The 15,936-nt window shown below is 52.3% G+C and overlaps 1 protein-coding gene across 1 annotated transcript in view; it reads left to right on the forward strand.

The window, feature by feature from the left end:
• Positions 1–15,936, forward strand: part of Acoxl (acyl-CoA oxidase like) — a 241,958-nt gene that overhangs the window by 194,657 nt on the left and 31,365 nt on the right. Inside the window, 1 exon segment of the mRNA XM_048353507.1 lies at positions 8,528–8,615. Within this exon segment, the coding sequence (XP_048209464.1) occupies positions 8,528–8,615 (88 nt within the window).

The raw sequence follows: 15,936 nt of genomic DNA on the forward strand, positions 1-15,936 counted from the left end.
AGGGGTGGTGCACCAAACTCAAATGAAAAAGCTAAGCTCCTAGGCCCTGAGTTCAATCTCCAGTACACACACACACACACACACACACACACACACACACACACACACACACACACACGCGTGCGCGCGCGCGCACACACATACAACCAAGAACAAAACATCTACAACTCCATGGACAAATTAGGGCACCGGCTCTTGCTCCTTGCCCTTCTGCTCCAGGCTGTGGGTTAAATTATGCTCCACCAAAGGAGGAGCTCATCTGGAGAGGTGGCTCAGCGGTAAGAGCACCCGAGAGTACCTGCCGCGTGGGCACAAGGACCTGGGTTCAAACCCAGTTCTGCCAAGAAAAACAGAAAAGTGTGTGTGCAAGTCCTAATCCCAGGAGCTGTGAACGCGTGCGTGTTTAGGAGAAGGATCTTAGCGGATATGACCAGGTCAAGTGGTAGTGGAGCAGAATGAGGCCTACTGCCCCATCAAGCGCGGGAACCAGACACGGAGACGGGCTGGGGGGACGGGCTGGGGGGACGGGCTGGGGAGACGGCCTGGGGGGACGGGCTGGGGGGACGGGCTGGGGGTGGGGAGACGGCCTGGGGGGACGGGCTGGGGGTGGGGAGACGGCCTGGGGGTGGGGAGGCGGCCGGGGGGGGGCGGCCTGGGGGGGACGGGAGCCATGCAGCGGCAGGCCCGGGATGGCCAGGGATTGGCGGCCACTCGCGCAGTGAAGCCAGCGGGCCGGGGGCCTGCGGAGGGAGCCGGGCGTCGCCGGCCTGGAGTCGGCCTCAGGCCTGGGAGAGAGCGCGGTGCTGACTCTCCGCCACGGAAGCCATAGCCACTAGCTACAGAAACACTGGGGAACCGGGGCTCCCCCACGGCGAGACCGCCACTGTGCTCCCGGGGGCTGAGGTGCAGAGCAGAGGTGAGGAGAGGGCGCGCCGGCTCGCTCTGGTGACAGCGGCCTTCCCAGGACATCTTGCAGGAGTCGCCCGCGCTCCGGGGGGGGGGGGGGGCGGGGGGTGTCCGCGTCCAACCCTAGTGGCAGAGAAGGGCACGTTCTGAAAGATGAATCCATCAACAGGAAGTGTAAAGTTCTCCAATCTCAAGCGTGCCATCAATGCATTTAGAAAGATGAAGATGGTCCCGTAGTCTCCCCAGCTCCAACACGCACCCCACCGAGATGCAGGGCGGTCCCGGACCCCAGAACTTCCTCGGCCACTTTGCAGCCCACCCCGGCCCTGACCTCAGCCGACGATCTTCCCAGTCCTGTAAGCGGGCCTGGGTGTCATTCACTATGAATGGGTCGTGCGTGCAGAGTCTCTTGTTTCTGGCTTCTGCCGCTTAATGGTGCTCCTGAGAGCCGCGCCGTGGTGGTCTTGAAGCCGTAGAGCCTTCCTTTCCATTGTGGAGTAGTATTCCATGGTATGGGTATGTACCGTTGGCGTGTCTGTTAAACATGGAGTGATCCCTACTTGATTATGATACATAAAACTTCGGTGGACATTTTCCTACAAGTTCATATGTCCTTATTCATCCTGGTAAATCCTAGCTGTAGAGGAGGTGTTCTGCGGTACTTAAGCTTAGCACTGTACGAAGCAGTCAAGCGGTTTCCAAAGTGGTTGCGTTCTTGATTTTGAGTATTTATAAACTCTGCCTACAAGTCATTTATTATATCGGCAACTTGCATGTATTTTCTCCTAATCCATTACTTGCCTTTTCCTTTTCAAATCTTTCTATGTCTGATCTTACAAACTGTTTGCCTAACCCAAGGTGATAGGATTTCCCCTGTGGTTTCTGGTAGAGGTTTGATAGATTTTGCTTTTCCACTAGGTTTGAGGATCGCTTTACACTAACTTTTCTACGCGGTGAAATAGGAATTGAGGTTTATTTGCTGTTCTCACATGTGGCTATTCAGTTCTTCCGGCATCGCTTGCAGAAAAGGCTATTTCCCCCCTCTCCAATTACCTTGGCCCCCGTGTAGAAATCTCTTGACCATACATTCAAGGCTCTGTTTCTGGATCAGCCTACTTCCACTCTTCATTCCTTCCCTATCCCATACCTTACTGTGATGTTCACTGCCTATTTGTAAGAGTCTTGACTCCTATAAACTCTGATCTCCTCATAGTCAGGTGGTGGTTTTAAACTGCCCTCTGCAGTATTTCTCTAATATCAGGTCCAGGTTTTACATGTGTCTTTACATGGATCAACTATATTCCTAATTAACTCTTTGTGTTGCTGCTGTGGTTAGTGCTCTACCGTTTGAGCCGCAGCTCCACTTCCAGCTTTTTGGGTAGCTAATTGGATGTAAGAGTCTCATAGGCCTTGAGCCACAATCCTCAGAGCTCGGCTTCCGGAATAGATAGGATTCGGGAGCGAGTGAGCCGCTGGGGTCCAGCTGCACTCCCAAGGACCCCCCATGACAGGCGAAGATCCTCGAGCAGCAGCGGTGCGTTTATCTTATTATTTATGTGTATTTAAGGCTTCATAACCCCCACTCTCCTATAAACCTTTGCCTCTCTCTCATTAACCTTTCCCACCCTCTCGTAAACATCTCATGCGCTCCTAACCACTTTCGACACTCCTGCGCCTACCTGATTTTAGCAACATATGAAGTCCCGTGGGTTCCCGCAGTGCACGGCAGCTGCAACGATGAAGATGGTGATTACGCAGCTGTGCGGTACTGACGGCGAGGAAGGTGGCGCCCGGGAGCTGGACGTCCCGCACAGCCCGGCAGGGCTTTCCCGCTCCTCGGAAGGCCCCCCTGCATCCGGCGCTTTGTCGTGCGATGCCCTAGCTTTGCCCCGGGCCATAGCTTCTGTTTGCACTAAAGGCAGAGGCGTAACCAAGGCCTTTGTCCAGGTGATGAACGTAGTTGTGGCGAGTTGCCGGCACTGCTTTTTCTTCAGAGTGAGGAGGTTTCTAGAAGCTGACATGCCACTCTCCGTTGTATTTATGCAGCACCTGGGGCTCCCGTTCTTCAGCCGCTCGCTGGAGTTCTTTGGCCATTCTGACCACGGTTGCAGCCAGGTTGCCGGCCCGCTCCTCCTCTCCAACCCACGGCTCGTCTTGCTCCTCCTCCTCCTCTTCACTGGCTGCCTTTGTCTCACCCATGCTAAAGGCTTGTTCAGGCTCATAGCCCCCTCCTTGGTGCTGGATTTCAGCGTGTCGTTCACCTACTCCGTGGCTCTGTCCTTAATCCGCAGAAGTAGCTTCTCCATTCAGAGAAATGCTCTTTTTTAAAATTTAATTTTATTGAAAAGGTGATGCACAGAGGAGTTGCAGTTGCATACATAAGATAATGAATACCTTTCTTGTCCGACATGGTTACCCCCTCTCTCATTTTTCTCCCACTTTCCACGCCCCCCCCCCCACGCTGTAAAGTTCATGAATGCTCATGACTCCGCGGCGTCGGTGGAGTTTGTCAGCGCGGCCCTGGCTGCACTGAATGGGGCTGGTCTGGTGGGAGAAGCACTCGATGGTCCTGCTTCTGCGTCTTCGTCCTCGTCATCATCCTCAGCACCGTCATCAACAGCTGTGCTTTCCACAGAGCTACCATAACGTTGTGTGGTCTTCGTCCAGATGGTGTTGGCATCCCGCGAGATGCTCTTCTTCCTGCAGTCACTCACCCATGGGCCAGTGCCGACTCCATCTCCGCGACGGAAGTGACCGCCCTCCACGCACGCTTGTTGATATCCCTCTCGTATTTCTTTACGTAATGAACAGCAGACTTGCTGATCCCGGAAGGGCAGCCTACAGCGGTGTAGCTTTTGCCTTCTTGTGTCATGTCGAGAAGTTCCATCTTCTTCTGGTGCTTGGGTTCTCAGCCTTAGAAGGCGCAGAGTGTTTGAGTGGCATTGGAGGGCTCGAAATAAATCCAAATTTCCACAAAGATGTCACTAAACAAACCACCACAGAGCAACACTCCATGCAGCAATCAGACGTCGGTGTAAAGCCGGCAAGGAGAGGTGCTGGACCTATAGGAAAAGTGCAGGACAGACTGATGTCACAGTCATGGAGCCAATCAGCACCCAGGCTACAGAAGACAGTGCCGTGGTTGGTCACCTTCCATTCCATCAGCCAATAATGTGCTGTGTACGACCTCCCACTGGTAAGCTTGTGCGAGTGGCAGTGGAGTACTGCATTTCTCTTGTGTACCGTACAGTATTCATCCACTGATGACACACATGCTGTATTTTAACATTCCTTCAATATGTTTGAATTAACATTTTATATTGTTTTAAATTTTAGGCAAAATGATTAAAATAGTAACTATTATATAAGTACTTATATATCACAAAATCCTGCAATATAATGAAGATTCCTTAATACAGAATTAGATATATATATATTTTAAACCCACGAGACATTGAAGCCACAATAAGTGATCTGCAGTATAGTGAGGGACAACTGTAATTCATTTCTGGTGCTATTACAATGGTATTTATTTCATTTTCCCAATTATTCCTTGCTGGGATGTGGAAATAGAATGGATTTTTAATATCAACCCTGTACTCAGTCACATTGCTGGAGTCTCTTAATGGCGCTGGTAGCTTTGTTATCCATTCTGGAGGATTTTCTCCATAGACGGTTGTGTCATTGTGAATGAAGCCGGTTTTGCTTATTCTTTTCCTTGTCTTACTGCCCTGTCTGGATGTGGAGGAAGTGGTAACAGACACCGTCATCGCCTTCCTTTTCTGTACGGAAAAGCTCTTAGTTCTACTCAGTACGATGCTGGCCCAGGGCTTTTCAGATGTCTGTAGGGAAGTAAATCGCTTCACCTGTCTGTCCGACCTGAATCCCCTTGAGGTGCTTCTGGAAAGGACGGAAGGGTGCGGGTCTGAGCCTCCTCCTAGGTGGAGGTGCTCCTCTGCGGCTAGGGTGATCGATTAGGAAGCAAGCGTGTCTGTACCAGATGCTCTCAAGGGGGCGGGGGGCGGGGGCTGTTGTTTTCATTAAGGATGGCACTGGCGTCTCTATAAACAAGATGTTTGGGAAGGAAGGGCAGGTTCTTCTGGCGCGCTCCTCTGCCTTCTGACCATTGGGAGGCAGTATAGCCTATGGGGAGGATCTCGGGCTCAGCAGCCGGGGGGCCGGGTCCCCACTGAGCTCTTCATCCTTGTGCAAATCACTCAACCTTCCTGCACCCCCCTCCCCACCCCCCACCCCCCACCCCGCACCTGTAAAATGAGGAGATCAAGAGAAGAGGAATGAAGGAAAGAGGGAGACTCCATTGTGTTTAAAATATTATTTGCACTGTACATACATTGTGAAGCCTTGTGAATTGTATAGGGTTATAGCTTAGATAATGACATTCTGTGTGTGTGTGTGTGTGTGTGTGTGTGTGTGTGTGTGTGTGTGTGTGTGTGTTAGCCCTGGGTCTTGAACTCAAAGCCTGGGCACTGTGAGCATTTCCCTAGCCTCAGGTCCTCAGCAACTCCCACTAGCCAGCTTTTGGATGGTTCATTGGAGGTAAAAGTCTCACACATTTTCTTGCCCTGCTGGCTTCGACCGCCGATCCTCAGATCTCAGTCTCCCGAGTAGCTAGGATTAGAGGCCTGAGCCACCAGCGCTCAGCTGCGGTGATTTCTTGGAGGCTGAGCCAGGCTTTGTGATGTGTTGGTCTGGACTGCTTCACGTTGGCTGGAGCGGGGTCCCCGAGCTGCAGGCCCCCGAGAGTGGGGCCATTGTACATCTCTGTCCGCCTCAGCCAACTCTTTCCCACCAACAAATTCCATTTCAGGAGGACAGAGACTTCTGCGTGCCTTCCCCTCCTGGGACATCTACCCCAGCAGATCTGTCTTTCTGTCAAGGCACTCGAGACCAGGGTCCCATCCTACCTGGGGCAGGTTTGGAGGTGGCCCAAGCGGCCCGTGCACCAGCAATGTGGGGCAGGACTGGGATGTTCACATACAAGGAAAAACTCTGAGGACACGGTTAGCACGCCTTCTAGAATCTTCCTCCTTAACTTGAGCCCACCTTTTCTCTCATACGTTTTGTGGAATCGCATCACAGCAGGCTCTGCCCAGAGCCCTTTGTAAGGTGTCTGTCCTAGCCGCTTTTCTCTTTACTAGACTAGCGGCCTTGTCAGTGCTCACATCAACCATCCAAGGCCCTCGATGCCGTACCAGGTGCTCACGGAGGTGAGGCCCTCCCTCAGCAGGGCCGTGTCCCCAGATGACCCCGGAGCCCGGGCCACCCAACCGCAAGTGCTCAGCACGATTGCAAGTGAGGGCCAGAGGCGAGGCGCTGAGGTGCAGGCGGTCCAGACCGAGAAGAAGTCCTCCTCCTGGCTCACTGCCCGTCATAGTGATGGGGAAAAATAACGGCTACGTGTGTCACGACTCTACACACTGAGCTCTGGCTAGAAGGTTGAAAAGTGCCCTTGAGCTGGGTGCTGGCGGTGGCTCCCGCCTCTAACCCTTGCTACTCAAAAGGCTGAGACCTGAGGCTCAGGATTTGAAGCCAACTCGGGCCGGCAGGTCCACAAGGCTCATCTCCAATGAGCCACCAAAATTCTGGAAGTAGAAGTATGAGTCCAACGGTAGAGCGCCGGCCTTGAGTGGAAACAACAACTAAAGGCCCATACCGAGGCCGTAAGTTCAAGCCTGCGCACCAGCACATGGATTCTATTTGGCCCCTCTGTTGGGTGTTTTCGAATCCTGCCTCCCTGCGGTGGGGGGGGGGCAGTGTGGGGGGCCAGTGTGATGGGCAGGCCTTGGCAATCTCCTTCTAGAAGTCGGAGGAACAGTAAGCCGGCTCGTCTTCCCCTCTGCTTAGGATGTCCGCAGGCTGCTCCCGACGGGTGTCCGTCTCTCCCATGCCCTCCGCGGGCAGGAGATGCCCCATCCGCCGAGACACGCGCGCACGCGCACACGCACACACACGACATGGTTCTGCACGCCGTGCCGGCCCGGGGTGATCGCCTGGGGTGGTTGCTGAGTTACACGTGGAGCCGCTCTCCGCTCCCGTTTTCCCAGGGGAGCACAAAGCTCTGTGGTGGAGGCGGCGTTGCACGGCGAGCCCCCCGGCCCTGCGGCCCCTCCCGAGCTGCTACGGAGAGCTTGCTTTCCAGAAGAGGAGGCCCCCCCCGAGAGAGAGGCAAAACCAGATGGGAAGTGGGTGCAGCGAGTCTTGACTTTCTATCTCAGTGTTATTCCCTTGAACACAGAAAGAAATGTGAAAGGTTTAGACATCAAACCAGTAGGTTTTCGAAACAAAGACAGGCAAGAAGGAACAAAGAAAAGTCAGACGTGCCAAATTTAACTCTTCTCTGGGGAGATAAGAATCTGCCTTTAGCTCCACCAGAGTGACGGAGGTCCCAGCTTCGTGAGCAGCAGCTTTCTCCTGTGACACGGTTCCTGCCGTCTGATCTTGTTCCAGGGCTGTGTCCTCGCTAGCCTCCAACTACGAGGACCTAGAGGTGGCTCAGGCCTGTAACCCTAGCTGCTCGGAAGGCTGCGATCCCAGTGTTGTAGCTAGAAGCCAGCGCAGCAAGACAAAGGCAAAGACTCTTATCTCCACCTAACCAGCAAAAAGCCCACCGCGGAGCTGAGCTCAAGTAGCAAGAGCAGCCCCTGGGAGCCAGGGAGCTCTGCAAGAATGAAGCCCTAAGTTCAAGCTCCAGTTCTGAGTCCCTCTCACACAGAGAAGGTCAGGAAAGCAACCCAGCCATCGAACAAATGCTCCCACATTTATGTTACTTCCCCCATACATAGCAGACTGGAGACTACCCAATGCCCGTTCTTGAGGTTTAATAGGTCCTCAAGAAGCAATATGAAAACAAATAGAAACACCTGACTATAGGGGGTGGGGAGGAAGGGAGGGATGATACTGATTTGTTAAGGATTAGATTTAACTAGCTGTTTTGGTCTTTAGAATTCTTTAGTCGGTGAGTGACTAATCTCACTGCAGTTCCTTCAAATTCCCTCCCTCCCTCTCTACCTCCCTCCCTCCCCCTCTCCCTCTCTCCCTCTTTCTCCCCCTCTTCTCTCCCTCTTCCTTCCTTCCTTCCTTCCTTCCTTCCTTCCTTCCTTCCTTTCTTTCTTCCTGTCTGTCTGTCTGTCTGTCTGTCTGACTGTTTTGTTCTGGAGCTTGAACTTAGGGCCTTGAGCTTACTGGACAGCCACTCTACCACTTGAGCCACACCTCGAGTGCTTTTAGTTTGCTTGCAGATGAGGTTTCGCTGGCACTTTTGCCCTGGACAGCTTCACACCAGGACTCTGCTCTCTTGGCCGTCCAAGGATCTGGGATTACAGATGTGTGTCCGCACACCTCAGCCCTTGAACTTGAGGTGGCTCAAGGATCAGCCCTGAGTAGCCACCATGGTTGCCATGGAAGGAATGAAGACGTGGAGACTGGGCTGGCTGTACAGCCCTTCTGGGATTTATTCATGTGATCACTGACTCTCACAGGTCACGCACGCTGCCTCCCAAAGCTCTGCGTCGCGTTGGGACTTGGGATAGTCGCGGCCTGTTACGATCCTGAGCCCGGTTCTCTCCGAATTTCATCAGTGGGCTTTGTGTTGACTCGGCAGGTGGTGAGCAAGCAGGAAGACTTCTTCTTTGCCTGGAACTCCTGTCTGCACCACGTCGTCTCCCTGTCTCTGGCCCACACTCACAGAGGTGAGCTGGCTCTTCCCGGGGCCTTGCGCTGGGGTAGGCCGTAGGTCGCCTCGGGTCCTACGTAAAGGAGGGCTCGCACCAGTCCCGGCCTCGAGCCGGAGATCACCTCCCAGCTCACCGGGAGCGTTGACTAAATGACACCAGCAGGCCCATTGGGTCTCTCAGCTGAGAGAGCCTGGCCGTGCGAGGGCCCCGCGGGCAGGGCTCTGGCTCTCAGAGGGCGTCCTCTGCCCAGGGATGGCTGTCGTGCTTAAACCCACAGGTGGGAGGGTGTGCGCACAAATAGGGCAAGTGCCACGTCACAGTGCTACCGCGTGCGGCATTCTCAGTACCAGAACCAACTACTTAGGCTCAGTCTTCGCGTGAGCAAGAGGATGAATCGGCCACTGGAAAGCAGTGGTTCTCGGGCAGGCACGATTTTGTCGTACAGCGGGCGTTTGATGCGTTTAGAGGAAAGTTCTCCACACTTCCCACAACGCCCCCGGTGGGTCACGGCTGGGAGCCGGGTGCTTCCGAATACCCCACAGCACACAGGACAGAACCACTCAGCCCCGATGGGGAAGAAACAAGGCAGCATCATAGAGGTCTCTCACTACTTTCGTTAAGGTTCTTCCTGGGTATTTTATGTTTTTTGAGGCTGTTGCAAAAGGCGTTGCTTTCCTGATTTCAGCCTCGGCGTTCGGGTCGTTAGCATAGAGAAAGGCCGTTGATTTTTGAGGGTTTATTTTATACCCTGCAACTTTGCCAAAGGTTTGGATCCGCTCTAGTAGCTTGGGGGTAGAGTCTGTGGGGTTCTTTAGGTATAGGATCGTGTCATCTGCGAAGAGAGAAAGGTTAACTTCATCTTTTCCTATTTGGAACCCCTTTATACTTTCTTCTTGTCTAATTGCTCTGGAGTACATTGGAAACCGTGTATACTGGTATTAGAAGTAGGAAACTGAAAGGGAATACCAAAATCGAGAGACACAGGGTAAAAAAAGACAAACGACTCCAAAAGCAATACTTGCAAAACTGTTTAGTGTAAACCAACTGAACACCTCATGGGGGAGAGGGAAAGGGGGAGGAGGGAGGGGGGAATGAGGGAGGAAGGAGGTAACAAACAGTACAAGTAATGTACCCAAGGCCTAACGTATGAAACTGTAACCTCTCTGTTCATCACTTTGATAATAAAAATTAAAAACAAAACAAAAACAAGGCAGCAATAATGAAGTGGCTCCGCGCCGTCTGAGGTCCGCGCCGTCTGAGGTGGGGGCGGGCTAGCGCTGCACTGCCTTCGTCCGGGAGTCTGCTTCTCTGCGCCCCGGGGAAGGGGCCGGAGCTCGCCGGGCGCCCGCACGGCCGGGCCTGCTTTGCCCACGGGGGGCGCGGCGGAGGCCCCGTCTCCTGTGGCCCGACTCCTGGGCAGAATCCGAGCCGGGAGTGTGGCAGGCACGCAGGCGCGCTGGCAGCCTTCCCGCCGCCCGCCGCCCCAGCCGGGAAGCTCAAAAGAGACGGCGTCCATGGCCCAGGGCTGCCAGCCCGGCCTGGTGGAGCCGCCTTCCCGTGGTCCCCCCGGGTGAGCCTCCGACAAGGCCGTGAGTGCTCCCCGTGAGGGCAGGGGGCCCCCGGAGCGCTGCCCCCGACGGCCTCGGGCACACAGACCCCCGAATAACCAGCCCCGCGCACCCCGACGGGACGCGGGACGGTGTCTACCCCCTGCTCCCTGGGAAGAGGAGAGGACTAAGGAGAAGACCAAAGGACCCCACAACCAGGGGCGGGGGGGCTTCCCTCCCCTCTCTGTTACCCCCATTTGCAGATCCGGAAGTTTTACTTGCACGCCCACGTTCACTCGGGCCCAGGGGAATCACTGACACATCAACGGATGGTCAGGTGTTCACGCTCCGCTCCCCCAAACGCGGGTCTCCACCGGCGGGACGTTCACGCGCCTCCCTCCGGGGTGCTCGCCCGGCCCCCGAGCGCTCACCCCGGGAATTGCCCAGCCGGGAGCGCGGGTGAACCGTGCAGACGCAGGGCGAGGCGGGGGGGAGCGCGGGTGAACTGTGCAGACGCAGGGGGAGGCGGGGCGGGGGGCGCGGGTGAACTGTGCAGACGCAGGGGGAGGCGGGGCGGGGGGTGCGGGTGAACTGTGCAGACGCAGGGGGAGGCAGCGGGGAGCGCGGGTGAACTGTGCAGACGCAGGGGGAGGCAGCGGGGAGCGCGGGTGAACTGTGCAGACGCAGGGGGAGGCGGGGCGGGGGGCGCGGGTGAACTGTGCAGACGCAGGGGGAGGCAGCGGGGAGCGCGGGTGAACTGTGCAGACGCAGGGCGAGGCGGGGCGGGGGGCGCGGGTGAACTGTGCAGACGCAGGGGGAGGCGGGGCGGGGGGCGCGGGTGAACCGTGCAGACGCAGGGCGGCGCCCTCCCGTCCTCAGAGGTGCGCTTGGAGCTGGGCGAGCGGAGTCAGCGTCACTGTGGCCGCACACGCGGGCGCCCGCCTGCCATCCCAGCCCGTCGGTGTGAAGCCAGCTGCGGCGAGAGCGCTTGAGACTGCACCTCCACTGCACCGCCACAAAGCCGCGGTGGAGCCGTGGCGAGAGCGGGGAGAGAGCGAGCAGTCGGTCAGGCCTCTGAGCCTGAGCTCAGCGTGCGGTCGAGGATGTGGCCCCTGGAATCTGGTTACCCCAGTTCGGGTCCTGCATTGCCCTACCAGCCGTGTGATCAGGAAGGAGCCGCTCAGCCTCTCTGGGCTCCGGACTCCCCCTCATTTACAGAGAAGGCTTTCCCTCGTGGGACTTGGGGAAAGTCAGTGAGAGAATCCTCCCAAGTCCTTGTCTTAGCCTGACTCGACATTTGATAAAAAACAGATTGCTTCTTGTCCGTCGTTATTCTGTGAAACCTTCATTTTCATAGGCAGCGTGGAGGAGGGAGACGCTGTTGCTCAAGAGGAGCGGAAAGAGGGTGATGGGAGCCCACAGGCGAAGGCCGCGATCTGCGCGAGGCCTTAGCACCACAGGCAAATGGCGTCACACCCACGTGGACTGATTCTAGACCACTCTTTGACTAATGCCACAGTAGCAAAGCGATAGTTTTCAGGAACTTAGCTTCAGGTTCCAGATCAGATGAAGGAGATATGGATGTACAAAGTAGAAGAAGGAATGCACTGCGGACTCGTTCAGTGGTTGCGTTTGGAAGTCCCAGGCATGGGTGGAATAAGTAGAGAAATCTGTCTACAGGGAGGAGGTTTATGCAGACACACAGCAGAGTCTGATGCCGACAGGGCACCGTGCGTGACCGGGCGGGAAAGTGCAGCCACGCGCCGGTCCCCGGAAGCTCGGGGCCGGGGCAGCTTTCGAGGGAAGAGCACAGAAAGGAAGAGGGGGTCCGTCTGTGAGAGCTCAGACCTTAATGTCACCCCAGAAGAAAATGAACGCGGAATCCAGGCATTTTTATTAGGAACAAGTGGCGAGGAAAGAGAAGGCCTCAGGATCTGTCACCCGGAAACGCAAGAAAACCGTGTTTGAAATAAAAATGTTAAGCAGTCTCCAGTGGTTTCTTTAGTGAGATGAGCCACTACAATGATAAATTGATATTTTTCTCTGTGATAGGCATTTTCGTCGTGCCCTAGAAAAAGAATAGCAGCTCTGAAGCCTGCTGGTGTTTGAGTCCCAAAGGGTGTGCCAATTCCTAAGCCCAAAGAAGAAACGAAGCCCTTTCATTAGCTAAGTGGCATCCTCCCCTTTCCAACTCAGTGAAGAAGTCTTCCTGCTTTCCCTCTCTCAGAACTGACGAGTAGTTCTCATTATGCTGCAGAAAGTCCCTTTCCTGGTTCTTAATAAAGTGCCTAATAATTTAGAATGTTCGCATTAGGAGCAGGTTGTAATTATAATCAGAATGTGTTATGGTGTAGATTCCTGCCTACTGAGGATTAATTTCAGACTCCTGTCAAGGATATGTGTGTTTTGAAACAAGACTTTCCTTGCTAATAAAAGCATGATCACGTGCATTATTAAAACATTACTTCTGTATTTTATCCGTTAGTGCTTGTTCCAATATTCTTCATGAGATTAGTGTTTATTCCTCCCAGTTGTTAATGAGGGTTATTCATTATGCAAACTACATTCACCTCAATTTAGTTTAAGCTTTGGCATTTGTCTCTGAGGAAATTATTAAAAGATTCTTACAACCTCCTTCGATGTGCATTATGCAAGAGCAAAAACATGAAAGGTGTGTGTGTGTGTGTGTGTGTGTGTGTGCGTGTGTAGTGTCGCAGGAGCGCCTCCCCTCTCTCCTCCCTCTGTGTCCAGCCCCTGCGGAAAGGACAGGCGCACCGTAGAAGCTGCCCAGTGAAGTCTACGGAGCCCACGGTGGCCAGCACAAGTCTCTGCTCGGTCCCAGCAGACCCAGGATCTTGGAGGCCCAGGACCAGAGAGCAGACCCAGGATCTTGGAGGCCCAGGACCAGAGAGATGATCCCAGCTTGGTCTTCTCTACCTAAGCCATTCGCCGAATCTCGGACTTGTGAGCAGTTCCTGTGAGATAAAGGGCGCCTCCCGTTTCAGGATCCAGGCCGGGAGAAGCAGGCGAACGTCTCTAAGCTTCACAGGAGCCTAGTGCATCCCGAGCCTTTGGGAGCCGCGCTTGAAGTCTGGGAAACTCTGGAAATGGTCACTTGTGTTGGGGAAGAAGAGTGACAGCTTACCTTCTTGTGTCAACCATTCTCCGAGGGAGAGCAGAAGAAAGGATTCAGATCTGGGTTGGGTACTGGTCTCTGCGGACACGGCTGCTAGACCAGAATCTGACAGCTCAGCGCCACTAAGAAGGAAGGGAAACAATGCCCTCTCCACCATCCACGTGTGCTCTCGCGCCTGTGTTTCCTGCAGTGTGATTGGAAAACGGTACCTTGTGTAGTGAACTGCAAAGATCTGGGCAGTTTTCTGTGCTGAATTATATCACCCGTCACCTCAATTGCTTCAGAACAAGGTTTTAAGAAATGATTTCCAAGTTAGTAGTTCCTTTGCAAATAAAAATCTCTTAAATCCTTTGTATCCGCATGGACAGTCAAAAATAATACAGAGAAGTTGCGCACCAGTGGCTCACAGGTCTAATTCTGGCTACTCAGGAGGCTGAGATCTGATGACTGTGGTTTAAAGCCAGCCTGGGCAGGAAAATCCAAGAGAGACTTACTGCTAATTAGCTAGCAAAAAGCCAGACGTGGAGGTGTTACTCCAGCAGTAGAGCACTAGCCTTGAGAAAAACAACAATAACAACAACTAAGGGACAGTGTCTAGGCCCTGAGGCCAAGACCCACAATTATCACAAAAATAAATACGGAAAGAAAAAAATAAAACCAATTTATACTGAATAAGTACATGTTATGAATTTTCCATTAGGAAGAGGGTCAACACCTCCAAATTGGAAAAACGTATGAAAGTGTAGGAATTCACATCTTGTCACAGAAAATCTATGTATAATTTTGCATTTTTAAAAAGTTTACCCTAGGCCTCATATATAAAATTTACTTAGAGCTCAAAAAATTAAGTCCCCCAGGCTGGGAATATGGCCTAGTGGTAGAGTGCTCGCCTCGTATACATGAACCCCTGGGTTCGATTCCTCAGCACCACATATACAGAAAAAAAGCTGGAAGTGGTGCTGTGACTCAAGAGGTAGAGTTCTAGCCTTGAGCAAAAAGAAGCCAGGGACAGTGCTCAGGCCCTGAGTTCAAGGCCCAGAACTGGCAACAACAACAACAACAAAAATTACGTCCCCCAGAAGCAAATCCTCAAAGAAACAACCACCCACTAACAAGTGAGCTAAAGACTTTAAAGAAAGACTTCTCTGAAGAGGAAATAAGAATGGCCAGTAGACACAGGAAGAAATGTCCAACATCTGTGGCCATAAAAGAAATACAAATCAAAACAGCATTGAGATTCCACCTCACCTCAGGTAGAATGGCCATTATCAAGAAATCTAATAACAGTTACTGGCAGAGATGTGACCAAAAGGGAATGCTACTACTCTGTTGGTGGGAGTGGAAACTTGTTCAGCCACTCTGGAAAGCAGTATGGAGGTTCCTCAAAAGACTAAACATAGAGTTCCCCTATGACCCAGCAATCTTACTCCTGGGCATTTATCTAAATGACCACAAACAAGGGCATACTAAAGCTACCAGCACAACCATTTTCACTGCAGAATTATTTACCATAGCTAAGATGTGGAACTACCCAGATGCCCCTCAGTAGGTGAATGGACCAAGAAAATGTGGTATATATACACAACGGAATTCTGTGGTTTCATCAGAAAAAAAAAGGCAAGGAAATGTAAAGATCTGGGGAAAAAAATTATGTTAAGCGAAGCAAGCCAGGCCCAAAGAAATGTAGGTTGCATGGTTTCCCTCATTTGTAATAACTAGAATATGTCTCTGATGTTCTTAGCAGAGCATCACAATAGCCACGTCACTAGGTGCCTATGACCATATATAATGAAGCATATCAAGATGAACTCCAAAAATTGGTAACAAGAGATCCTTATTAAGTACTGCTTGCAGGGTTGTGTTTTTTTTTTTTTTTATTTATTTCTGCACCCTCATTCTTATCTGTGACTTTATCTGACCACCAGAAGGAAAAGGGAACCACAGAAACAGTAGGACAAAGGATGAGCTAATGCAACAGTGTTACTGACTAGACACTATGTTGGAAATGAACTTTACAACTTGGAGGGGAGAGAGATAGGGAGGGAGAAAGCAGAAAAAAGGAGGGAAGGGGTAACAATGTTCAAAAATGTACTCATTAGTTTACTTAATCTAACCCCTCCCCCCATTCGTCACCTTTTGCAATAAATAGTTTTAAAAGGTTTACCCTAAATCACGTACTGTAAAGCTAAATCCCTATTCAACAAATATGCATTTAAATTTAGCCTTTAAAGAACCACATGTTCTGATCTCAAAAACATTTAGCAAATAACCTCTGAGTTCACATGAGCCTCCCACACACAAACCAAAATGAAATACAGGGGAAAAAAGCAACTAGCTGTGTGACAACCAGACTTTTTTTTCTGCTTTTGAATTTTTCGCCTATAAATAATGTATGTTTCAAGTCTGACCATTTTCTTAAATAGAGCCTCATGACAGTCTCACTTTACTGTCTTAAAAATAAGTCTTAAAAATAAGAATTTGATGTGTAAATCATGGAAACTTTAAGTTTTTGTAGGAGGGCTGTTTAAGAGACGTGTTTCTTAGGTACCAAAAGTGTCAACATGAGGCATTAAGATGATGCATTCTTCTTCGGCCCATCTGTTTCTTTTTTTGTGAAATCTCAAGGTTGATAAATCACCAGAGATAAAAGCAT

Source organism: Perognathus longimembris, chromosome 8, assembly GCF_023159225.1.
Source record: "Perognathus longimembris pacificus isolate PPM17 chromosome 8, ASM2315922v1, whole genome shotgun sequence".
NCBI lineage: Eukaryota > Metazoa > Chordata > Mammalia > Rodentia > Heteromyidae > Perognathus > Perognathus longimembris.